At 46.3% G+C, this 27254-nt stretch overlaps 1 protein-coding gene across 1 annotated transcript; it reads left to right on the top strand.

Annotated features, from left to right (window-relative positions):
* Positions 1-25878, top strand: PEX11G (peroxisomal biogenesis factor 11 gamma). Its single transcript, XM_086946975.1, has 5 exons — positions 1-144; positions 7485-7673; positions 10504-10682; positions 12683-12739; positions 21399-25878. Exons 1-5 carry the CDS (start codon positions 88-90, stop codon positions 21622-21624), a joined length of 708 nt encoding a protein of 235 aa, XP_086803101.1. The 5' UTR covers positions 1-87; the 3' UTR covers positions 21625-25878.
* Positions 25879-27254: the final 1376 nt, after the last annotated feature.

The raw sequence follows: 27254 nt of genomic DNA, 5'->3' as shown, positions 1-27254 counted from the left end.
TGCTCAGTCCAGGCTGCGCCTCTGTCACCCCATCACTGCTGGTGCCCGGGGAAGGCTCCTGTCTGGGGCTGGCGCAGAGCACCTGCCATGGGGACAGAGTACCTGGTGGAGCTGCTGGAGTCCTACAGGGGTAGAGACAGGCTGGTGAGTTCAGACAGCCCCTGCCTGCCTGTAAGGGGTGTGTGTCTGTCAATCATGGGGTCTTTAGGACATGTCCTCCTTTACCATGTCATTTCTTTATTGTCATTGTACTTAGTGGCAGGCCTGCTCCACTGTATCTCTTGGGGCTGTACAAGCAAATTTGGTGATTCGGAATAAATTGTATTTTACTTAACTTTTTAACTGAAAAATAAGTTTCTTTAATTGTGTGTAAATCCCACAGTTGGGAAAAAAAAGTCACATGTTTATTTTACCGAGGCTGAAAATGCAATTTTGAAGTACTCATTTTGGGTGCTCTTAATAACCAGAGAATTATTAGGCATTCACCCACATCGAATTTTCTTATTTTAAATTCTATGTTTTGTTTCTGAAAGGTTTAAGGGTGGTTTTATGTGCTCGAGGTTCAAAATCTGCAGGAAATGTGGTTAGCTGAGTTCAGGGAAGATCAACATCAACTTTTTCATTTCCACTGTGGAAGAAAGAAGGCGCTTTAGTGTTTTCACCTTTGACCTACAAGGGGTACTTGCGTCCACAGGTTCATTAACGCACTGAGGTTTCTTTTGTAATACATCTGAATGTGTAACCCCAGGGGACACGTGCTCGGGTTTACATCACGTATTTATTTTTTCACGTATTTCTTTTAGTATTTTAAATCGCATGATTCTAGATCCAAGCAACACAGAGATCTGATGGGATGGGAAAAGGCAATGCTAGAGGAGATTTGTGACCAGACATGTGGCATAGACTGTCAGGACCCATTATCAAATGGATCCCGGGCTTTGTGACCTATCTGATAACTTTGTGTTGGTGAACACAAAGTACAGACCCTGCCCACATTTGCTTTCCCTTCAAGTTCTCTTCATGTACGTCTGGACAAAATTCTTGCAACAGGAATCAGTAAGTAATCTGATTATCCACAGTCATGAAATATGTCCATCATATGTTGTAGTAGTGATATTGCTGTTGGGAGTCTCTATAGTGTTAGAGAACCCTATGAGCAGTTGGTATATACACATTCTTACTCGAACTGTATCCCACTATGCTTTGAGATACAGGCAGGTAAAGTGATATGCCCCTTATTACACATTTATTGTCGTGTCAAAGCCGAGATTAGAACCAGGTATTAGTAGAACAATTCATCTACCACACAACATGTCCTCCCATAAGCATGCCAACTTGATGCATCTGGGAATTTAATGTGGGTGCAGTATGGTAATACTCTGGTTAAAATAAGTGGGGTTTTTCAAGCCTTTTCGGAGAGACTCCTTCAATGCATAAATGGGTAGAGTTTTGTGGTGGCAACTTTCCACATTGAAGTAGGGCCTGGAGTCATTTTAATTATGCTGTAGTAATTGGAATAATCTTGGTGATTATGCGTTACTCTTTGACACGGAATTTCCAATAGGTACGCAACTATGCTCTCTCGCTTAGTCAAGAATTTTTTTTTGGGGGGGGGATAATAAGTACAGAAACAGCAAATGTAACACTTGTGAGCAGCCGTGCTGCTGTACATGTTGTTTGCAAATAACCCTATTTTCTTAGCACAAAATGCTTCCACGCATCCGTTTTGGACACAGGGGTAAACTTTGTGTTAAGAAAATAGCACTGAGCGCCAGGAGTACGTTGGGGGAAATTGGGCTGCTACTCATGTTCTATTGCATTTAGCACTGTTTCTTAGCGCCAAATGCTTCTCTTCTGCAATTTTGGACTCAAGGGGCATTTTTGCAGTAAGAAAAAAAGCATTAAATGCGAAATTACTCTTCTTGCGTAATTACTCTGAATTTCACATAATTTTCTGCTAATTATGCTGCAGCAAATTACGCAAGTGATGCCCTCCACTACACATAACTAGAAGGTTTCTTGTGAAAGTATTTATTTAAAAAAAAAGCACACAACTTTTAACCTAATGTGGACTTGATCTAGCAGTAATAAAATCTTTCTGATGTCGTGGACTTGTATGGCAGCTTGGTTTTACGTTTGTTGGAGGCGTGATCAGCAGCATGGCCGAGTGATGTGTTGGGAACGGTAGAGTACTTCCAGCGCGAATTGTATTTGCGCATGTGTTTTTTTTCGTAATGTATTTGGACAGGTCATTTAGTTGTCAAAATGGCATAGGGGGTCTTTTGTGGGAGTGACATGGTATGGTAATGGCTTAGGGGTCCCAGCTCATAGTTTGTAATATGGCTTGTCTAAAATTAGAGCGGAGTTCAGGCTCTCACAGCCATATTGGCACAGAGACAGTCGGTGATGTCCGATTGCTGATGCTCTCTCGGTGAGATGGACATTGAGCTGCATATCATCTGTATATTGTGTTTCAAACGAAATGTTTTGGCTAGTATAAAATAATGCTGGCTTAAGTGAAGCATATTGCTAAGAATACTTGTTATGGTCCAAGGGCAGTCAGAGATTGGTGATTATGGTAAGTTGTGCAGAACCTCACTCGTAGAGGAGTATCCGGAGGAGGCAGAACCCTGTCCAGATCAGATAAGTTAAAGCACATTGGATTTGTGGTCTTCTGGGGAGGGATGTTGTGTACCTGAGTGTTCCATGCTGCCCACAGATCAGCCGTAAGTGCATCGCCTGCTGGCGTCTGTCGCCAGTGCGGTGTATTCATACTTGGAATTATTGCCACCCATATCTGTGTTCCTGGAAGGAACTGTTCCTCAGCCCTACTTTGTAACTACATGTGCACTTCTGCAAGTGGGAAGTAGCCCATTTTCGAAGTTATGATGTGTCATTCTGTGTCTATTTCTGGGAATGCAAGACAGTAGCTGCTGTTGTCTTATTGGTTAGCTGTAAACATTGGGTCTGTCCTGACATGAACCTCAAATGTCTCCCTTCATTGGTGGCCTGCACTGTGGACCGAGGCCTCCCGTTGTACTCTGTCCTCTTGGGTCTCTGTAAATAAACACACCTTTCAGATCTGCACACGCCGCACTGCTGAAATCAGGCCTGTATGATGCACTCTAGTCTATTAACCTGTGAATAGGGATATAGAATTTGTTTTTACAAATATACTTGAAAAAAGTATTCCTATACCTATCTCCCCAATTTCCTAGGAATGACTTAAAGAGTCCTGGACTGCTAGGGAATGCTGTAATCTTGCCCCTAAGCAACAATCTGTGACATGATGAGTTCTTAGATAGAAGCAATAAAGTTCTCCGGGAAGCTGTTCCATCCTCACTTGTATTGTTAAGGTCCAGAGAAGCAAGCCCTGAGTCTGCTTTGGTATCCCAGTGCTGCTTGGTAAGTCTGAGGTCCTGGAGACAGAGGCGCAAAAAGCATGCAGTAGGTTCCTAAGGCCAAGAACCCTGACCCTCAGCTGGGGTAAGAGAATATTTAGATCCATCCGTGCAGTTTGTTGGTGTTTCCCTCTATCGGCGAGTTACAAAAGTGGAGTTTTAAGATTTAAGTTGATGTAAGTAGTTTTACTGTTGTTCCCAAGCAGCAAAAATAACGCCGAGAGAAACGTTGACAATGTTTGGAGAACCATTGAATAACCAGGCTGATCTCCCAACATCTGTGTTGGATTAGGATGTCTCCCTGGACTGCTCATCTACGTCTCATCAGAGACCCTCCAGGGCTAGTTCGAAGTACAATCTAACTGCAATCTAGGCTCATCAACCTGTTTGGCTTCCACCCATGCCCATCATTGCAAAAGAAAAAATTATAGGCATCACGGACAACGGGAGGGAGGGCGGATGAGGAGACGGCACGGACAACAGGAGGGAGGGCAGTGGGGGACGAGACGGCACGGACAACAGGGGAATGGGGGAAGAAGGCACGGACAACGGGAGGGTGGAAGTCACCACAAAGGGAGGACGGAAAGGAGAGGGGGAGTAAAGAAGATACCAAAGCACGTTGTGCCTGCAGTAGGAGAACCTCATTAAAGAAAATAGTGCTCACAATCTAAATAAGACGTACTGTGTAACAACCGAAGTAAAGGGGCCAGTCGTCCTGGGAGGTGACAAAGAAAGAGGAGGTGGTACTAAGGATGGACTAACAAGCCTATTGACGAAACAGAAGCCATCATTTAGGACGGAAAATGACACAAGCCAGTGGCAAATATGGGTGGAGAGTGGGCGGGGCTTCTATTCCCTACTCCTTTACAATAAGTCTCGCAGAGAAGCACATGCGCGCTGGCTCTAAGGCTCGACATAAAAAGGGGGTGTATATTTACACTGAGAAATGAATGTGAATGGGCTTTAGGGAAGTGACATAAAAGGTAAATACCATGGAAATTCATCACTGATGGCTATCAGCATTACCTCTATGCTAACTGCCCAAGTTATATGCTTCTTTGCTCTTTCAAGATCCCTATAAGCAAGCAACCCACCAGCAGCTCAAGCTGTCTCTGCCCACCTATGAAACCCAGGGGCTGCCCCTCTGTCTATCCTGGGGAGTCTCCTAGGGTCCTCGGTCTCCTAAGAAGTGCCGGTGCCCACTCTGATCAGCGTTCACACTCGGCAACTCTGGGCATTAGCTTGCCTCATCTTCACTAACGGCCCCACCAGACCGCCGGGGATGCCTGGTCTCACCCTGGAGATACCCATTAAGGGACCATCTCTCAGGGAAGCCAGGAAGGGTTTCGCAGCGGTCGAAGCGCCTTGGGACCCTCCAGGGTAAGTAGTGCGCTATATAAATGCCTATACATTTACATTTACATGCATGCTAACACTTACTCGCTCTTCTAAACAGCCAGGCACTGGCAGATTTCAGGTATGCTGACACCCACCAGGTCAATCATGCACTGGCTCCAGGCACTTCATACCAGGCACTAAAGATGTCCTAACCAGTCCATCAAACATCCACTGCCTGGTGAAACCTGTTGTTTTCCCACAGTACTTGGAGCTGTCTGCACATCTCACTAAAGAAACCAGTGGACGCATAGTGCGCAGTGCAGACTCATGCGCCTATTTTTATATCATTTTATACTTTTAAATAACATTCATACCGGTGGTGTAATTCCAGCACTTGCTTTTCTTTCAGTTTTATGCTCTGTGAGTTGTCCAAGGACTGAAAATTAGATGTACAGACAGGAGGAGCATAAAGCAAGTACTCACCCAATTCCCGCTATTCATTTCCATGTTCAGACTTTGCACCTAACTCATGGTGCACATTCCTACTCTTTGGTTGTGTGGTCTCTTCTTCAAGACTGCATGAGTAAACCAGAAAGTCCTACAGGGAAACATACATCTCCTCTTAAAGGTATGGGATGGCGCTGCTGGTCAATGCAGAGATCTGTGGGCCAAGTCGAAGCCTTTAGTTGGAATCTGTACCGAAAACTATCAGGGAAGCAAGCAAGCATAGTATGTAGTAGTAAGGGAGAGAACAAGTCATGACCAAACACAAGCTGGGAAGGTGGGGCAGTTGCATCCAGTGGTGAGTAGGCAGTGGTCAGTTCCTTATCAATTCTGAGTGAAGGGCTGCTTGCTGGAATGGAGGTGTTGCTTCTGTCTGAACGGTGGCAGCAATGGTCTGGGCCCAATGCCTGGCTTGACAGTGCATCATATCCTGGGTGTCTTGCTCAAAATCTACCGAGCCTTTATTTTCAGTTTTGCTCAGCTTAGAGTTTTGTGGACCATGGATTAGTGTGCTGCATTCAGCTTCTGAGGTCCTGAGATTTTGATGCATGGATGTTGGCTTGTTGGTTAGACTTTCTATGTATTTGATGTAGGAGTTCGTAAATGGGATCCGGACTTCCCAGGGTAGCCAGTAGGCAGGTCCATCAATAGTTGCACTTCTTTTGTCCTTTGAGTGCCACGGCAACATGCAGAACGATCTTCATTGAGACCACTGGAGCTCCCGGGATCCTTGAGTGTCCTGGTATCACCATCTAGCTCAGAATAGACCAGTGTTCCATCGATGGTTCTTAAGTTGGCTTCATCAAGGTGCTCTTTTAGTCTTTGTTGGTAGGATGCTAATGTTGGATAGTCTGAATTTGCTGTTGATGGTGGTTTGTAGAATTGTTGCATTTGTAGCATTTTATGAACACGCTCATATTAATTTCTGAACGACGATCCGGGGTCTGTTTATTTTGTTGTTATTGTTGATGATAAACATTCATTTAGACTGTGTGGTTAGCACTCAACATACAAACTTGCATACGTGTCGGCTTTCGACTCTCAGTGGCCTTTTGAGAGGAGACTTTCAGATAGAGTTGGGTATCCTCTCCATGTGCCTGAACTTGACTCCTTCAATGTCAACAGCGACTCCTAAGACGCTCCATGTTTAGACTGACGTTCAAGACGGAGGCCATGGGTGCTTGGGGTACTCCAAAGTTCACTTATAGCCCTGTGGTGCTAGAGGTGTCTGTAGAGGCCTCGAAACATCTTCTCACCCATTCGCTATGGTGAACCAGATATTATCATGGCGAGCTCTGTTTATGTCCTACTGGCCTGTTCTGATGGGGGAGCTCGAGCTGCCAAAGAACAGGTGTTCTGTTCGTTCAGAATGTGAAGGAACAATAAAGACGCCTTTAAATCTATTTTTTATCTTTTGTCACATTTGCTTCTTCCTTCAAATGCAGAGGTCAAATGCCACCTTATGTCTTCTTACAAACTGACGCTTATTTATCCTGGAGACTGGGGTTTGCTTTTCTTTCTCTGACTGCAAAGTTAGAAGATTTGTAAAGTAAACTGTCTGACAGTTGTGCTGGAGTACAGGGAGTATGTTCTCCTAACACACAACATTTAAGCAGCTTGTAAAAGAACAGTGCAAATATTTCAAAATGTACCAGAAGTTAGGAAAGCACATTTGTTTTTTAAATCTGAATCGTGATGGAAACGAAGATTTAAATAGAATCTAACCAATCGGAACACTTTACTTGGTGATGCGCAAATGATAGACGTTTGATGAAACCCAGATTCAACACATTATCTTTTGTACGCTATGTAGTTTTATCAGTAAAACTGTATGTCAGTGGGAAAGCTTGTGGCCAATTCAATGAAAAAGTTTAGTTTATCAATCAAAGAAAAGAGTTTTCAATACAGCAGACAGGTTGAACTCACATATTTGAAGGTGCTCTCATACGTGATATTAAAGAACACGAAGGCTCTGTGAAACAATATATTTTCCTAGGATCACACAATTTAAGACCAGATTATGAATAAAGTACATTACATTTGAATCTTATAGAAAATGTAGTCACTAGACCTTCAGGTCTGGTATCATTTTTATAGTTTTTCGAAGCTTGGGCTAGGTTACTTAGGTTTTTGGATGGCACCATTACACTCTCAAAGGTCTTCGATGTCAGCACGTGACCGGAATGATTCCTGTTGGAAGCACTGATTGTTAATCTGCCCTCCTGTGCCTTGTGCCCCTAGATCAGGACACTCTGTTATGGCTGTCAGCTGGTCGGCGGTGTCCTGGTGCAGACAACTGACAGGAGGCTGGAGTTTGGCAACAGTTTCCTGGCCGTGTCCTCGCAGCTGAGTCACTGCCGCGTCGTGCTCCGTCTCTTCGATGACCTGTCGATGTTCGCTTATTCCAAACAGTATGGCCTGGGAAAAATGGTAAGAAGTGACATTGACCTATTTAAATCATTCCGTTATTCGATTGTTTTTAATTCCATTGGTTTATTGAAGTACCTTAAAGTGTCTCTCTTAGATTTTGTTTATCCCTGTCCGTTTCTAGCCACTCAAAATAGCCACTCAAATACACAACCACTGGATTGTGGAAAAGCAGTAATACACGCCACTCACCCAACAACAGCTACTTACCCTAAAATAATTGGATTATTGTCCTACTTGGGAGTGAGTTTGTTTGGTTTTTGCCTGCAGGCGTCCATTTCTGGGCTACTATCCACCTGCCACGGTGCTCCAGAACACTGTGTGCTCGATCAGCACCATCTGTGATACTTCTGTTGGCCCAGAGTCCTTTGCATATATCACTGCTTCCCTTTTACCTAGAATGGAAATTGCAATCTGCAGGTGAGGGGCAGTACTACCAAAGAAAGCCGAGCGGAGCTCTGGTTCCCGCCAATTATCCCCACAGTAGCATCCAGCACATCAGTTGAACATTCGCCTCCCTCAACCCTTGAAACAGCGCCTGCGCCTCTCCACCCATCTGACGTTCGCCTTCCTCACCCCTTGAAACAGCATCTGCACCTCTCCACCCATCTGAATACCTCTTGAACTACACAACTGCTTTCCTCATCAGTGGCCTTTCAGAAGTTCCATCAGATGAGTACAATATCCTTCTCAGAATTAAGTAGGTGTGAATCAAGGGATTTCTCTTAAAGTAAAGAACTAAGTAGCCCCTTCCACGAGCACCATGTGTACCTATTTGTATAATGCTTTTTAGTCGCAGCCTCCACATTTATATGCTCAGTACGTGCAGGCAAGACGAAGGGAAGGATGCTTCCTTGTCCATTTACTTTCAGGTGGAAGACCAGCATTAGTTGGCCATTTGTAAGTGGCCTCCCCGCCCCTTTAAGATCTGAATATTTAGCAGACCAACCTTCAAATTGATAAGCTCAAGAGATTTTGAACAATAGGGACGAACTTGGTGTTAGTCGAGTATTAAAGAAGTAAACCGTGGGGCCGGTCACAACCCTGATTTCCGATACTCCCAGACACCATGGCCCCTGGTCTCAGCCCACCGACACACGTTGAGTATGGCCATATCCTTATCAACCTCAGCATCCAAAAATGTATGTGGCACCAAACACCACTCCTCAACTCAAGACTGCCTCCACTTGGGACAGGAATCTGAATCACTTTTGTACCATTGTCCTCTTCCAGGCATATCCAGCCATTGAGCTGGTGGCTGTCTGAAACCACGTGACACCAAATTACCAAAACTTTCAATAACAAATGTTAAAGTGACAACCTGCTTTCAATAAAACATTGTGGTATTGGTTTGAAAAGACAGCTGAGAAAGAGAACGACCGCCGGATAGGGAAAGAGGCGTAATTCACTGCAACAGCTATAGGCAAACAAACCGTGTTCCACACACGCATCTCCAATGGTCAAAACATCTCGAGCGAACGCTTCTGTATTTAGTTTGAATGTGTAGCTCATCCATGATACTTTGAAGAACCAGTACCACATTTGTATCTGTTTAATGTGATGTGTGTTCATTATTAGTTGAGTGGCTTCTGAATCTGTTTCAGCAATTGTATCAAGTCTTGTATGTCTGTTATATGTTTTTTATAAACACCAATTTTCACCTATACAGTATATACAGATTGATATTACTATACTAGACCGAGAGCCAAACGAGGTTTATCAGCAATTTTATCTCTGTATAAAGGAATGTAGATATTGAAATGGTATTCATTATTTGTATTGTCTGTTGTAGTCTTTAGCCACTTTTTAAAGGATAAAATAATATTTTTGCTAAGTTTCTGGTACATTAAGTTGTTCCTTTTTATTGATTCACATTTGAAGGTCTGTTATCATATGTGTTTGACATACTATGTTGTCTAACGATTCAGTTCTGCTATCTGCATTTTCCCTCTCCTAGGAACGTGTATTAGTTACAGGAGGTCCCTTATTGTTTTATTATAGATCATCCATGGATTTCAGCCTTTCCTGGTTGATCTTTAAAGAAAGAATTGATAAACATTGGGAGCGCATCGGGGCTTTGTCCTAACCCCCCACCTTCCACTCTTAACTTGCCATAACATAACGTCTGTATTTGTAAAGCGCACATTCACCCGTAGGCACCTTGGCACTGAATAACAGATGTTTATTGTTACCCAACTCAGTGGTACTCATTTAAACAACCTCAGATGCATGAAAGGCTGAGTGGACCCGCAGAGATTTGAACCTGTGACCATGAGGTTGAGCACATGCCCCTGTAGTGGGCGCATTAATCCACTGAGCCACCAGACCCAGCCATAGGAATTAAATTTTCCTGATTAAATGGAAGGAATTACTCCTATCTAGTGAGCAAGGTTCATCTTGTGTCCAGACACATTTTCTGCTCAAAGGCTTTCAAGGGATTGATCTCAGCCAGACTGCCGCTGCTTTCGATGTTGATTGAACGGTGCTGATACCTCCTAGTCCTCCCGGCTTGTAGTACACCTGACGAAGGCGGACGGGTATCCGAAATCCAAACTTTTCCATGCCACTCCACAAAGCTACGAACATTACAAAAAGTGAATTTCCTAATAAGTAACCAGTTGTACCACAAGTATAGAGTTGATGTCACCAACTCTGTAAACAATACGGTTTGTATCTGAAACACACACTTCCCAGTAAAAGGCTCTGCTGTGCGTTTGGCTCCCAATGTCTTCCAAGTGTGACCTATGAGTTGCTGTTGGTTCTTCTGCCCGGACAGTGAAGGCACAGACGTAACTTTAGATGTCTCAATTTCCCTCTTGTTCTCTCACGACAGGAGCGGGATTCCGTGGTGCGGTGGCTGTCTGTCCTCTCCAATATGGTGGATCAGCTGTACTACCCGTGCGAGCACATGGCCTGGGCCGCAGACGCCAACGTCATCCGCACAAAGTCTGACAACTGGTGGACGTTCAGCACGGTGTTCTGGGGTCTCTCCCTGCTCCTGGGGGTTCTGAGGTGAGCCTTGATGAGTCGATTCCATCATTGGGTGGGGTATTTGTGTGGGGACGGTGGTAGCCGAGGCTCTGGAGGGGTGAGTTTTGGAAAGCCACAATGTCTAGTCCTGCAAGAGGAAAGACGATATAAGAGGTAGTTGTACAACGAGAGCAAGTTGGCCCAGAGCAGGTAAATGTGTGTTCCTACTCTTACACTCCCCAGGCAGGGGTGTGTAAGAGTAGAAAGGAAAATATAGGTGAGAGAGAAAGCTGCTGTCCTGTAGACTGCCTAGTTTATAGTTGAGGGGTTTCCAGATATGTCAAGTGGAAAACATCCATTACAACGCAGTCATTACATCGCACTGCTTTTACAATGCAACTGCCTTTATATCGCATGCCAGTAAAACACACGCCATTACAACGCATACCAATACAACATATGCTATTACAACGCATTATAAGGTGAGCTTATGGATATTTTTTAGTTTTAGGCTGGGAATGGGTTTTGGGGTAGATGGGAATAGTAATTTTTACCCCTACGCTATCCAACACTTACCCTACTGTTGCACTCACTGGAGTGGGAATAGTAATTTACCCCTACACTATCCAACACTTACCCTACTGTTGCCCTAAACGTATTATGCGGTGTAAAGGTATGCGTTGTAATGGTAGTTTTTAGAAATGCGTTGTAATGGCATGCGTTGTAAAATCATGCGATGTAATGTTAGTTGCGATGTAAAAACCACGTTGTAAAAGCATGTGTTGTAATTGTATGCGTTGTAACGTCATATATTCATGTCAAGTGGGCAAGAACTGAGGTACCTTTCTTTTGGGAGAAAGAGGTAACCAGTGTCTGTCTGTGTGTCTGTCTGCCTCTAAGTTGGCCCCCAGAACAATAAGGCCCACAGCTTCCTTCCTTGGTAGAAGTGTAAGGGACTCCCTGATAGCTCAGAGCAGCGCTTAGTGAGAACTGAGGTGGCTTGTCTTAGTGCAAGTCACCAGTAATAGGGGGGCAGGAACAGAACAAGCAGTGATTGAGGCTTGTCGGGAGAGTTGTGGTGGCAGATAGATGGCAGACTCAGCACGGGCCAGGATTGAGTCTTGTCCGTAGAGTTGTGGTGGCAGATAAATGGCAGACTCAGGACGGGCCAGGATTGAGGCCCATTAGGAGAGGATTGGAACACAAAATAAGGGAGGGAGCTGAGATAACAACCAAGGTGCATTCATGAAGGTGCATGAAACCTGCTGCTAGAGCAGTGGAACCTCTGGTACATTTCTAGGGATGTAGGCCAGACCACGACAGATAAAGTGTGAGGTGTAGGGCACTCCGTGATGCAGGGACGGTGAAGAGGAGGATTGAGTTTCATTGACATCAGTGCTTGAAATGGAAAAATAAAAGTGCAGCTACTCTGTACCAGAGTACCTGCTTGTTTCTGAGAAGTGCTGGTACTCTCCAATTAAAGGTATTGCATTTCTCTTGAGAAGTGCCGGTACTCTCCTCCTCAAAATAAAAAAGTGCTGGTACTCCGTATCGAACAGTACCGGCACATTTAAAGCACTGGTTGGCTTGGGATTGAAGAGCTTCAGTTTGGGCAACTGCAGGCAGAGGGGGCCTGCCTGTAGGTGCATCATGGTGGGGTTAGGGGGGATGGTGGAGGGGGACGGCTGGGTCTAAGGATGTAAAGCAGGAGCAAGGCTGCTCTAAACTCTGGCCTGGATCTGTAAACATGTGTCACCAAGACATGGCGGCACTCACCGTCCCAAGCCAGACCAGGGGCAGGGATGGAGTCTGATTCAAAGGAGACTACTCTAGGGCTCGCCCGAGTTACAACCACTAACTTTCATCGTACACTTATTTATTTACTGCCCTTCAGATGCCTCCAGTCACCAGAGTCCCTCTGCTCTGTGGTCAGGAGACACCCCTACTTGCCTCCTGGAACCCCAGCTTCTGGCTCTTCCTTGCGCTGGTTCTGCAAATGTTCAGATCTTTATAAATGCTCTTCATTCTTGTATTGCCTCCAGGTCACTGTGGGTGTTGTACGTGCTGCGGAGAAAAAGCAAGCGAAAACAGGAGACCAGGTAAGAAGAGCTCCCTTCTCTCTCTCGAAAGCCAGCAGCTCTGTCCCTGCGGCTGCAGTGGGCCTCAGCAGGGCCTGCAACCAAAATTTGCAGATCTGTTGAGTCTTTCTGGAGAAGTGACTTGTAACAACCCTTTGCAGCCATAGGGACCATGTGCACCTTTGCATGCACCCTTTTGGAGCTATAGGGACCATGTACCCACTCCAGTGTACCCTTTTGGACCCATGGGGACCATGCACCCACTTCCATGCACCCTGTTGGAGCTATAGGGACCATGCACCCACTCCAGTGTACCCTTTTGGACCCATGGGGACCATGCACCCACTTCCATGCACCCTGTTGGAGCTATAGGGACCATGCACCCACTCCAGTGTACCCTTTTGGTGCTATTGGGACCATGTACCCACTTCCCTGCACCCTTTTGGAGCTATAGGAACCATGCACCATCACCCATGCACCCTTTTAGAGGCATAGGGACCATGTACACCCACTTCCGTGTACCCCTTTGAAACTATTGGGACCATGCACCCACTTCTGTGTTCCCTTTTGGAGCCATAGGGACCATGTGCATCCACTTCCATGTACCCTTTTGGAGCTATTGGGACCATACACTCACTTCCACGTACCCTTTTGGAGCTATAGGGACCATGCACCCACTTCCACGTACCCTTTTGGAGCTATAGGGACCATGCACCACTTCAGTGTACCCTTTTGGAGCTATAGGGACCATGCACCCACTTCCACGTACCCTTTTGGGCCATGGGGACCATGCACCCACTTCCACGTACCCTTTTGGAGCTATAGGGACCATGCACCAACTTCCATGCACCCTTTTGGAGCTATAGGGACCATGTACACCCACTTCCATGTACCCTTTTGGAGCTATAGGGACCATGCACCCACTTCCGTTTACACTTTTGGAACTATAGGGGGCATGCACCCACTTCTGTGTACCCTTTTGGAGCTATAGGAACCATACACCCACTTCAGTGTACCCTTTTAAAGCCATAGGGACCATGTGCACCCACTTCCGTGTACCCCTTTGGAGCTTTTGGAACCATGCACCCACTTCTGTGTACCCTTTTGGAGCCATAGGGACCAGGTACACCCACTTCCATGTACCCTTTTGGAGCCATAGGGACCATGCACCCTCCCCATGTACCCTTTTGGAGCCATAGGGACCATGCACCCACTTCTGTGTACCCTTTTGGAGCCATAAGGACCATTCACCCACTTCCATCTGCCTTTTGGAGCCATATGGACCATGCATCCTCTTCCGTGTACCCTTTTGGAGCTATGGGGATCATGCACCCACTTCAGTGTACCCTTTTGGAGCTATTGGGACCATGCAACCACTTCCATGCACCCTTTTGGAGCCATAGGGACAAGGTACACCCACTTGCATGCACCCTTTTGGAGCCATACGGACAAGGTACACCCACTTCCATGTACCCTTTTGGAGCCATAGGGACCATGCACCCACTTCCGTGTACCCTTTTGGTGCTATAGGTGCCGTGCACCCACTTCAGTGTACCCTTTTGGAGCTATTAGGACCATACATCCACTTATGTGTACCCTTTAGTAGCCATAGAGACCATGTACACCCAATTCCATGTACCCTTTTGGAGCCATAGGGACCATGCACCCATTTCCATGTACCCTTTTGAGGCCATAGGGGCCATGCACCCACTTCTGTGTACCCTTTTGGAGCTATAGGGACCATGCTCCCACTTCCGTGTACCCTTTTGGAGCTATAAGGACCATGCACCCACTTATATGTACCCTTTTGGAGCCATAGGGACCATGCACCCACTTCCTTGTACCCTTTCGGAGCCATATGGATCATGCACCCACCTCCACGTACCCTTATGGAGCTATAGGGTCCATGCGCCCACTTCCATGTGCCCTTTTGGGTCCATAGGGATCGTTCACCCACTTCCATCTACCTTTTAGAGTCATAGGGACCATGCACCCACTTCAATGTACCCTTTTGGAGCTATAGGGACCGTGCATCTACTTCCATGCACCCTTTTGGAGCTATAGGGACCATGTACACCCACTTCCATGTACCCTTTTGGAGCCATAAGGACCATGCGCCCACTTCCATGCACCCACTTCCATGCACCCTTTTAGAGCTATAGGGACCATGCACCCACTTCTATGTACCCTTTTGAAGCCATAAGGACCACTCACCCACTTCCATCTGCCTTTTGGAGCTATAAGGACCATGCACCCACTTCCACATACCCTTTTGGAGCCATAGGGACCATGTGCACCCACTTCCATGTACCCTTTTGGAGCCATAGGGACCATGCACCCACTTCCACGTACCCTTTTGGAGCTATAGGGACCATGCACCCACTTCCACATACCCTTTTGGAGCCATAGGGACCATGCACCCACTTCCTTATATCCCTATGCCGCCAAAAGAGCCACGGATCTCCTTAAATGTAACCGTGGGCTAACTAGTTGAGGTTGCAGAGATTTGTTAACTACTCCGACTCCGCCACGTAGCGGAGTTAGCTACTGCAATGAATATTATAGCATTAGCTCTCAGTTGAGCCGGAGAGCCGCTGCCGCTTGAGGAATGTTTTGATATTGGATACTATAATATTCTCTGCACTCTAGAATCTCGTCCCATAATGCTTTGCAGGCCTTTGGTTGGGATTGTATTTTTGCCCATTAACTGTGCTTGGGGTGGTCCACCACTGAATCGTTCAGATTGCTGTGTTCTTTGTGTTCAAGGCATCTGCTTGGTTCTCTCCCTAGGTTAGGGAGGAACCCAATTTCATCACCTCTCTCACTGCTTTCTCTATTTTCATTATCACTTTTGTGAGATGACTATATGCATTTTAGCATGAAAAGATAGTTACTTGGTTTTTTACCAAAGGTGTGTGAGGTTTCTGGTTAATTAATTGGGATGAGGCGGAACCTCCGCCAACTTCGCCTACTCTTATTTAAATGTACCCTTTTGCAGCCATTGGATACTTAAATGTACCCTTCTGCAGCCATTAGATATTAAATGTATCATTCTGCAGCCATTGGATACTTATATGTACCATTCTGCAGCCATTGGATACTTAAATGTACCCTTCTGCAGCCATTGGATACTTAAATGTACCCTTCTGCAGCCATTGGATACTTAAATGTACCCTTCTGCAGCCATTAGATACTTAAATGTATCCTTCTGCAGCCATTGGATACTTAAATGTACCCTTCTGCAGCCATTGGATTGGGACCCCTCCACCTCATACATGTCCGTGAACAATGACTGTCCCTCGTGCACACCCCTTTCAGTACTGCTAATCCTCAGGACGAAGTCGCCTCCCACCGCCTGCTGTAATTGTATTTATATTGCGCTTACTAGGGTTGTCTGTCCACTGAAGGGATTCCTGATCCCAGTGACAGACAGACATCTCACCCTATTGAGCTGGTGCAACCACCTCTCGTGTTCCCTGCCTGTGTGCACGGCAACATGGGCAGGGAAAAACAGAATTTTCCCCGTTCACAAGGAAAAACTCCCTGCATGCTGGGCCTTGTACTTTTTATATTTGTGTCTCTCGTTTTTTCCTTCCCATGTCTGCCACTCAGTGCACGGCAGACACAGGCAAGGAACCTGTAGAATGTCTCGCACTTGTATAGAGTAAACCCCTTCTCATTAGACCCTTTTATTTTAACTATTGTGAAATCAAACTCACAAACGCCCTCTTTGAGAGTTTATTTTCTCATTGTTAACAGAAATGGGCCAAGTTAGCGCTTTAAACTTGACACTAGTTCGAGGCGGTGTGGCGGGGGCTCCTCACACAACAGATATCCTGCTCTGACTTCAAGTCGATAGTGAGTTACTTGGAGGCTGGTTCACTCCTGGAGAGTTTGTAACCTTAAACCAGGCAAAGTCCTGCACCCGTCACCTGGTGTAGCTGCTCCCCTCCACCTGTGGCCCTTCCTACTCTGCATGCTTTTAATATTTACACATTCACTTCTCACCCCAGCTATGATTCACTGCAGTCATTCTTAGAAGCGATTATTGTACAAAGGCATGGCCCCTGCTCCTCTGGGGGATGCACAGGACGCAGACAGAATGCAAGAACTCTGCCTTATTAAAATCAGCAAAGTAAGAGGTGAAGTTCATTAAGATGCGGGAACAGGATGAATAAAAAACAAACCTCCGCAAAGAGCCCAAGCGCTCTACTGCTTAAGTAAATGTTGTCTTTGTAATTTATTTATTCCAGTTTTAATGTATTCCTCAGTCTTGATTCTCATTTCACGATCATCTCCAATCGAGCCGTAATGCTATCACATTAAAAGTTCTCCTCACAACTAACCAACCAATCTATCAAGCAGGGTTTTGTAAAGCTCACAACTCATGTTAGGGTCTCAAGGCGCTGGGGGGTGGGTGTGAGCAACTCCGTTGGGGTCATTCGAAGAGTCAGATCTTGAGGTCCTTCCTGAAGTGCTGCTGTGTCTGCTTTTGCCGGAGGCGAAGGGGGAGATCGTTCCAGGTCTTGGCTGCGAGGTAGGAGAAGCACCTTCCACCTGCTCTGGTCCTGAAGAAGTGTGGGACGGTGGTTAGGGAGAGGTCAGCTGAGCATAGGTTTATATTTGGGGTATGAAGGAGATGCAGTTGTTGAGGTATGGGGTCCGATGTTGTGGAGGGCCTTGTATTCATACGTGAGCAGCTTGACAGTTATTAATCTTTCGACAGGGAGTCAGTGGAGGTTGCAGAGGTGTTGGGTGATGTGGTTGTGCCGTGCGTTATCGAGGATTAGTCTGGCTGCGGCGTTCTGGGCGTTCTGGAGTTTGCTGAGGAGTTTTTTGTGGTTTCCGGTGTAGAGGGCGTTGCTGTAGTCCAGTCTGCTGGTGATAAGTGCATGCATGAGTGACCATTTTCCTGGAGTCGGGGGGGGGGGGGGTGAGAATCCAATTGAATGTCATGCGAAGTATGCAGAGGGTGTTGAAGCATACAGAGGAGACCACATTGATCTGGTGTCCCATGCGGAGGGGGTGGAGCCGAGGATGAGGACTTCTGTTTCCTCCGAGTTGAGTTTCAGGTGGTAGTTCATCATCCAGGTTGCAACGGCTTTCATCCCTTCTTGGAATTTGTGCCTGGTGATGTCTGGTTCTTTGGTGAGGGAGAGGATGAGCTGGGTCTCATCGGCTTAGAAGACGATGTTGAGCCCGTGGTTTCTTACGATGGTTGCGAGGGGGGCCATGCAGACATTGAAGAGGGTGGGGCTGAGGGAGGATCCTTGGGGTACTCCACATCTGATCTCTGTTGGTTCTGAGAGGAAGGGCAGGAGTCTTATACTCTGTGTTCTGCCTGTCAGGAATGATCGTAACCAGTCTAGGGCCTTTCCTTGGATGCCGGCGTAGTGGAGTCTATTGGCTACTGTGCGGTAGGAGACGATGTTGAAGGCTGCTGAAAGGTCCAGGAGGTAGAGGGCTGCCGTTTGGCCTTGGTTGAGGAGGGTGGGGATGTCATCTGTGGTGGCGAGGAGGGTGGTCTCGGTGGTGTGGTTGCTGCGGAATCCGGATTGAGAGGTGTCTAGGATGTTGCTTTGATGAAGTATGCTAGGTGTGCTAGCTGGGTGTTGACGGACTTTTCGATGACCTTGGCAGCAAAAGGTAGGAGTGAGCTAGGCCTGAAGTTCTTGAGGTCCCTTGGGTCTGCAGAGGGCTTTTTTTGTAGGAGGTTGACTTCGGCACGCTTCCAGTTGTCGGAGAATCTGGAGGTCTGGAGGGAGCAGTTGATAATTGGACGTAGCTCGGGTGAGATGACAATGGCGGCCCTGTGTAAGATGTGCGGCGGGCCGGGGTCAGAAGGTGCTCCGGTGTGGATGCTCTTCATGGTCTTTAGGTTGTCTTCTGTTGTGAGTGGGGTCCGGGTAAGAAGGGTTTGTTGGGTGGCGTCACTGGGGGTGGAGGTAGGGTTTGGGTGGTGCAGAGGTCTTGGTCTTTGAAGTTGTCAGAGTGTCTTGATATTGAGGTGAAAGATGCAGCTGAGTCTGTTGCAGCGGCCTTGGGAGGGAGGGACGTCAGTTGTTACGCTGTTGAGTTTGGCAAATTCCTGTATGATGGTGAAGAGTTATTTCGAGTTGTGGGCTTTGGAGAGGATTCTGTCTTGGAGGAAGTTTTTCTTTGTGGATTTGATGATCTGGTGGTGTGCTGTGTTTGCTGTTTTGTAGGCGGAGCGCGCTTCCGGAGTTTTGCTGTTTCTCCACTTCTTTTCCAGTCGTCCGCAGGAGTTCTTGGATTCTTGAAGTGCCGTGGTGAACCAGTTAGCTTTCTTGTGTCGTCTTGTGGTATTTTGGAGGGGGGGGTGCGAGTGTGTTGGCGTAGTTGGGGTAGAGTGCAGATGAGTGCGGAGGTGAGGTGTTCTTCTGAGTCTTTGCTCCGTTTCTCCGTGGGAGGCGGAGTGCATGCTTGTGTGCGGTTGGTTCAGTGAAGAAGACATGGATGCAGTGGTGGTCAGCCCAGAGCAGTTCCATGGTGTGGCTGAAGATGTTGTTGTTTCCTCCTGCGAAGATGGGGTTGAGTGTGTGTCCTGATGTGTGAGTGGGGGCGGAGACGAGTTGCTTCAGCCCTGTGTTGGCGGGCGGTGGTGTTGGGGTCACTTTGGTTGTCCAGGTGGAAGTTCAGGTCTCCGAGCAGTATGTAGTCTGTGGAGGCGAGGGCGTGGGGTGTGATGAGGTCAGCGATGTCATTAGTGAAAGGGGTGCGGGCCAGGTGGTCTGTAGGCGAGTGTTTCGCGGAGCGTCGTTCTGGGGTTGAGCCCGATCTGGAAGTGTATTTGTTCCATGGGGGGTGAGACGTTGTCCGAGTCTGTGGTTGTGAATTGGAGGGAGCTTTTGTGGACGTTGCTGAGGCCTCCTCCTGGGTGGTTGGGGCGGTCTTTTCGCAGGACCTTGTATTCGTCGGGTATGGCTGTAGCGATGTCAGGTGCGGAGCTGCTGTCGGTCCAGGTCTCTATGAGGAAGGCGACGTTAGGCGTGGGAGTGTTGAGCAGGTCCCAGATTTCAATGGCGTGTCTGTTTAGGGAGCTTTAGGTGAGAAGGATGCAGCTCAGTGGTTTGTGTGTGCTGGCATTCAGTGGATTGGGGGTTGCTGCCTGGGTGCGGAAGTGGGTGGAAATGTGGCGGCAGTGGCGGCAGGTGATCGGGCCTTGGATGTTTCCCAACCGAAGTCCTATTGTGATATTGGACCACACCTTGTGCTCTCAGGACCCCCTGCTCGCATCAGTTTGCTATGGGCAGCCACTCCAGGGACATGTAAAAGGCCACGCCTGCCAACGAATCCACAGCTCCTGAGCTGATGCACATTTCATTTGGCCATGGAGAGAAGGCTTTGGCGCAGGTCACACACCCCCTGGCAAAAGCCAACACTGCTGCCCATAGCTCTGGGGCACCAGAACCCGCGTTGGAAATCCTTTGGCTGTGTGCAGTGGACCCAGGCAGTGGCGAACCGTGGGTTGCCGGAGCCTGGGGCAAGGCAAGTATTGCGTGGCGCACTTTGTGCCCACACTTTTGCACCCCTAAGAATGTTATGCCTGGGGTAACGGCCCCTGTGGCCCTGTCCATGCTTCACCACTGAACCGAGGAGACACTCCTTGGCCTTTAGCCATGTCCTCCACTCAGTGTCCCCGCCCCTTGTGGCAAGACCTCTTTTTGCCATCCGTGGGGCTCTCTGAGGTAGGGATACTATTTGGCTATATCCTGCCCCACCACTCCATCGACCCAGAACCCGCTCTGCAAAGTCTTCGGAAGCACTCAGAAGGTCCATACACATACCCGAGGATCAGTGGATGCTCACCCAGTTTCTTTATACACACCTACATCATTTTCCTGCATCATAGGATGTGCAAAAAGTTACTGATTGGGTTGTAACATCTTTAACAAAAGTTTTGACATGATCAGTCAATCAGATTGCTTGGTTCCACAGCCCCATCCTGAGCAATGAACAGTGAACTGGCCTTTGTGCTAAAATACTCCTACATTACATTAGATTTCAATTTTTTTTCACGCTCGGTCATAATAATTTTGCGTCATAACCATCACCAAATCTGAACCCAGCAAAACCCACTCCAAAAAATGTTCCAAGAAAAATATCTCAAACTAATTGACAGACTTATATGAAACTAATAACAGCCTATTTTGAGTAAAATCCCATGGTCACGCCAAGATTGGTGGAATTCTATTCAGTTTTGGCTCCAGTAGACTGCATGCATGGCGACCACATATTTCTAAAGAATAAATGATCCTTCAGTTGCTGTCTGTTTTAAATACATTGATACCACTCACTTCCTGCATGGATGCAATCGATAACAATACGATTCTGAAAAGTTTGGTTCCAATTGCTAACAATATAAAAATGTTAAAAGTTTGCTGCTGCCTCAAAAATGTGATGCCATTTTCTCAAACGAGTACTTCAATCACAGCCTTGCCAGATTTCCCAGATATCCACAAGACATTACATTTATGAAAAGTGAATCTAGATGTGGAATATTAAACAAGGGAACAATCCAAAACCCACAACTTGGAGCCATTTCTTGTAGATCACAGATCTCATCTAGAAGTTGAGCCATCGTTGGCATACATTTCTGATAGCAGAGCTTTAAAAGTCTGCAAACTGATACATGTATTTATTTTCCTCTCTCTCGTAGAGAATACTCCCAGTCGAGCCTAAAGGAGTTGAACATGGTGGAGACAAACGAGGTCTTGTCTGTAATCAGCAACGTGGCCGATCTCTTCAACGCTATCCACTGGATGCCTCCGGGATTTCTGTGGGCCGGACGCTTCCCACCATGGCTCGTGGGTCTTTTGGGCACCATTTCATCTGTTGTTGGACTTTACAAGACCACGTTGGGATCTAATTCTGGAAGCCTCTGACCAGAACGGTATTGGTCCATTTGGATCCAAGTTTAAACACAACTTTCATGATCCAGAGATTTGTTTTTGCCAAATTGTGAACTAATTATACCTACATTAATGAAAATAACCAAATACAGAGTTCTTTTTAATTTTCCATTTTTTCCACACACTTCTTTATCTAACATCTCAATGGATTAGGCACTCAGAGGCAAGTTTGCCTGATTCCCCTCATTCAAGCGACCATCTTCCAAATGTAATCTCCATGGTAACTTGAGGAATTAACATCTTCAGATTATTTCAGGTTTGACATCTTTGCATGAAGGATTTGGGTGAATGCTTTTAAACTAGGTTGGAATGTTTACTGTCAATCTATTTTACTTTTAGTTTTAAAACATTTGGGTTAGAAATAGTTTGAATTTTTTTTTCTTCCAAAAAGCTATTTCACAATCTCAGCAGGTCATAATTTAAACCTTTACCCCTAGCTTGTTTACCATTTCCAACTGGGCAGATTTATCATTCCAATTCCAGTCCTCGCTAATTTGGGCACCTACGTTAAGTCATACAAATTGTCAAAGCTTTCATTTCATGTTTATTTCCCAAACTAAGGGCCTGGTTTAGAGTTTGGCAGATGGGTTACCTTGTCACAATGCTCTGCTTATCCCATACACCTTAGAAAGATCTCCATGTCAGGTGTGTGAGGATTGTTCTCTTTTTGGCTGTATTTTAACCCTTTCTTGTCTGAGGATTTACTGATCTGAAAATGCAAATTGGACACAGAGAGTGTATGAATAATTCCCATGTGCCAAAGGTAACAGGAGCTCCATGCTGTCAGAACATGTCTGCCCCAAAACACACACGCACTTTAGGTGTGTGGTCCGAGCTTTTTAAACTTTGTGTCTCCTTTGTGGAGCCAAAAACAAAAAAAACTGTGCAAGTGGACAATTACCCAATATCATTTGGTTGGCATGTTCAAGGAGTGCATTCTGGGAGTTGTAGTATGTGTGTGTCTCAATTAAACCAATCTACTTTCATAGTAGGTGATGAAATATAAATTGAAAGCACATGTCTAAAAACATGGTGTCCTGATGACACCGCTCCCTACGCTCCAGTGGTTCATTACATACAACTTATTTGGACTTTAAGCCCTGTGGTTTGTTGAGTATCTCTTAAGGGCACCCTGTGCTAAAGCGATTCATATTTATGTTTTCTTTTGTCTAGGTGCGTCTCATTTCCTAAAACTTTCACATTTCTTTCCTGTTCTTTCTGTTGTTTAAAAATGATTTTCCTGCCCTTTCCCCATGCAGCAGAAGTCCTATGCTTGAAATTAACTCTGTCTATGAAGGTATACACATTTGCTACCTAAATGTCGTATTGACCCCCTCTTCCCCCCCCTCGGATAAATTTGAAGCTCTATACTTCTCTATACAGTTTGCCCCTACATCTTCTTTTTCTTCATTCTCTGCTATAGGCCCAGGGCCCCATTTGCTCATGATATACTTGAGATTTTAGATCCTTTTATTAACAGGCCTCAGTTTACCCTCTTGGGTGACTTCAATTTTCATCTTGGAAAGTCTGATGACCCTGACACTATAGCATTGGTGGAGGGTCTGAATGCCTGTGGCCTCAGCCAACAGGTAGATGGTCCCACACACCTTGTGGGACATACGTTAGATGGTATTTTTTCTAATGACAACAGGTTAGGGTCTGAACCGCCGATCCCGCTATCCTGGTCAGACCAATGGGCAGTTCCCTTCCATCTAACCACACCTTCCCCTATACCTAAAAATGCCAAATCATGGGAAACCATAAGGAATTTTAGAGAGGTTAACAACATATCCTTAGCTCCTTTTATGACTGAGGTTATCCCTTCACATGGGTCGGACCCTAATGTCGCTGCTTGTAGTCTGTCCAGGGCCTTGAGCAGGGCTATGGACACTCTAGCACCACCTAAGATACATTACTCTGCCAGGAAGAGCCCCTCTGCCCCTTGGTACTCTGAAAGACTGAGATTGTTACGGCAGAAATTTAGGCAATAAGAAAGATCCTGGATTGCCCATCCCTATGCTCCCGAGAAAAGCCAGCACAAACTGGCCTTAAAGGAATATAAAAGGGCGATAATGGAAGAAAAAAGGAGCTACTTTAGCAACACCACTGTCTTCGAGAGAGCTTTTTAAAATCATTAACTCCTTATCCTCACCTAGGGCCGTTAACTCAGTGGTTGAGACACAGGCGCTATGTGATAACATCGCTAATTTCTTTCATACTAAAATAGCGGACATACACACTGCCCTAGAAAAACGAAACTTTGACCTGAACACCGGGCAACCTTCCACTCTACCCTCGCCCCATTGCCCGGTTGTGCCTGTGGTCTCGGAAGCAAGCTTCTGCTCCCGTCTGACTATCTTCCCTAAGATGTCATTTGAAGAACCTAACCGTCTCCTCGACACTACCAAGTCCAGTTCCCCTCTAGACCCCTGTCCCTTAAAAACTAGAGAGGTTGTTCTTCCTCCGCTACTGGAGATTATGAATATGGTCATTACTGAAGGGATCTTCCCCATAGTCTGGAAAACCGCAGTGGTTAAACCCCTGTTAAAAAAGGCCTCCTTGAATCCTGAAGTCCTTTTTAGGCCGATTTCCTTACTTCCTGCCCCGGCCAAAATTCTTGAATCATACATCAACGGTCACCTGACTTCATTCCTGGAGACCCATAAACCTTTGGATGTCTCCCAACATGGGTTCCGTGCAGCCCGTAGTACAGATACGGCTCTCACTGGAGTTGCTAATAACATCAGGTCAGTGGTAGACAGAGGCCAAACCGCTTTGCTGGTTCTGTTGGACCTCACGGCGGCTTTCGACACCCTGTCCCCCTCAATCCTGGTCGACAGACTGAGGGAGATAGGTGTCGAGGGCAGTGCTCTGAATCTCCTTTCCTCCTTCCTGCATCAGAGACAACAAAGAGTAAAACTGGGCAATTTCTTGTCTCCCTCTCAGGCGGTACAATGTGGGGGTCCCACAGGGCTCATCTGTGAGCCCTGTATTGTTCAATATATATGTGGCCCCCCTTGCGAAAATTGTAAGATCTTTTGGATATCAAGTACTTTCTTATGCCGAGGATACCCAGATCATCGTCTCCACCTCCCAGTCTATACAAGACTCCGCCCCCAGATTTAGAGCATGTATGGAAGCAGTAGCAATATGGATGATACGTAACCATCTCAAATTGAACGGAGAGAAGACCGAAGTCTTGGTCTTTGGAGGGAGTCATGAGCTGTGGAACAAAGATTGGTGGCCTGACTCCCTTGGGGATTGCCCCCAGCCTGCACAATTGGCCAGGAACCTGGGCGTATTAATGGAACCGGCCCTTTCATATGACCTACAGGTCAACAAAACAGTGGCCACATGCTGTACCATCATTCGGACACTAAAAAAGATCGCCCCTTATCTATCCTTGGAGGCACGTAAATAGTCAACGGTAGCCCTGATATCTTCCAGGCTTGACTATTGTAATGCGCTCTATGGGGGCATTAATAAAAAATCAATTCAACGTCTTCAGGTTGCCCAGAATGCCGCTGCTAGGCTGGTTCTCAACCTGCCTAGGCGCTCATCTGCCACTAGGGCCAGAAAAGATCTCCACTGGCTACCTATCCAAGCCAGGATTTCTTTTAAACTTCTATGCATGGCCCATATGGCGATATTTGGGTCCGGTCCGGAAGGGATCAAATCTTTAGTTAGCCCCTATATCCCCATCAGATCCCTTCGCTCCTCCTCCAGAAACCTGCTTACTGTCCCTAGATTTAACATGGCAAGATGGGGAGGAAGAGCCTTCTCCCTCTTAGCTCCCAGACTTTGGAACTCGCTTCCGCCTGAACTGTCTGATCAATCCTCTTTGCCGGTCTTTCGTAAACTCTTAAAGAAATGGCTCTTCTCCAATGCCTATTAATCTGACCTTATTCTTTTCCTGCTTTCTGTTTTCTTGTCTGTTATCTGCGCCTTGATGCCCCTTGGGGCTAAGTTCTTGCGCATTGCAAATCACCATTCATTCATTCATTCATTCATGTATAGAATGTATCATTTCATCCCCTTTTCTACACACAAACATAATGAAACACTGCTCAGGTAGCTGTAGTCTTGCCTTGTGCACTGCAATCCTATCCTCAGGTTAACCGGTTAGTGGCTGCAGTCAATGGTGGGGTGCAACAAAGGTTTGGACAAATTGTACTCTGTTTAATGCCATGCTTTCATTATTCTTGAATAAAAGGTGGTAATCTTTAATTTTGAGTGACTCTTGAATGGTTCTTACTTCTGACTTGTGTATCATTGCGTCATTAGGGTATGCTAGAATTCCGGCAAGGTAGCGGAGTGAGCGAAATGATCCTTTCTAATACCTCCTGTAACCTGCATAAGATATTTGAATCCTTTCAGAACTAACTTGAGAGCCCAGACTTCTGATGTCAGTAATCAGAGTAGCATTAAATTGGGTAATAGTAACACCTGTTATCCACAGGACTTAGGCGCGGTTAGTTCGGCCATAAGTTCCTCTTTTGAATTTGCTTTTAATTCAAGTTATGTGTTGTGTTTTAATCTGAATTTGCACTTGACTTGGGGGGGCCAGGGGGGGCTACCTTGTTGAAAGAGATCAATAATAGCGTTTGGGGGTATAACTTTCTTACAAATACCGATCGTTCCCATTTCTTTTAGGAATTTGCTGATTTTGCACAGTTGGGAGAAGAACTTCTGTGATTCAGATATATCAGTAATATCAGCTGCTAAATATGTGCATTTTGCTTCTCGTGAAATGCTGTTAGAGACATTGCACCTTATTTTTTACTTCTCTTCCTCGTTCAATTCATGGCCATGCTGAGCCGCCACTTTCTTGCGGCTTGCTCTAGTCTTTCTAGGGCCCGATTACTATATTCATGGCCTGATGCTACGGATGCACAGCGGATGTGTGCAGCGGGCATTTCAAAGGCAAGCCCGTCCGCGCCCGAATCGCGTTCAGCGCCAACCATACTGCCGGTAAGTCCTGCCATAACACACACCCTTGTACTCATAATATGGTCGAATTACTAGTCTTATGTACTACTTCCTGCGGCATGCATGCAAGTTTACTGATGATAACCCTGCAGTGGGTTTGAAATACCCTGGATGTGGTTTTTCTCTCGAAGCCCCTGAAACGTGCAGTCCCTCCCGAGATAAAGACTACGGATTGTTGCCACACGGGGAGTCTGGTGTTGTACCTATCCCCACACCAGGTTCTTCCTTTTCAGCTTGCCTTATAAATTGTCGTTCCCTACCCAGACATAGTTTGAAAGTGGGAGAATGGTTTTGAAGAGTGTCAGGAAGATTGGCGCTCAGCAAGTTCCCAGTATGTAGGGGGTGGTGCGGCACTTTTATGTTCGGTGCGAAACAGGTCAGGGAAACAAAACCAGCAGAAAACAACCCCTGCGTAGACAGAGATATGTATCCCTTGTCAAGTTCCGCCCTACCCAGACATGCCCTGGACATTTATCATCTGTTAGCTGAGAACCACTGGGACTTAATGTTTCTTACCGAAACTTGTCTAAAAGACTGCTCGGCCGCCGATATCGCACTGGCCGTTCCCCCAGATTTTTCAATTAAGCATATTGAAGGAGCTGATGAAAACGGGG

This window comes from Lissotriton vulgaris, chromosome 12, assembly GCF_964263255.1.
Source record: "Lissotriton vulgaris chromosome 12, aLisVul1.2, whole genome shotgun sequence".
Classification (NCBI taxonomy): domain Eukaryota; kingdom Metazoa; phylum Chordata; class Amphibia; order Caudata; family Salamandridae; genus Lissotriton; species Lissotriton vulgaris.
This window is presented reverse-complemented; position numbering and strand designations above follow the sequence as displayed.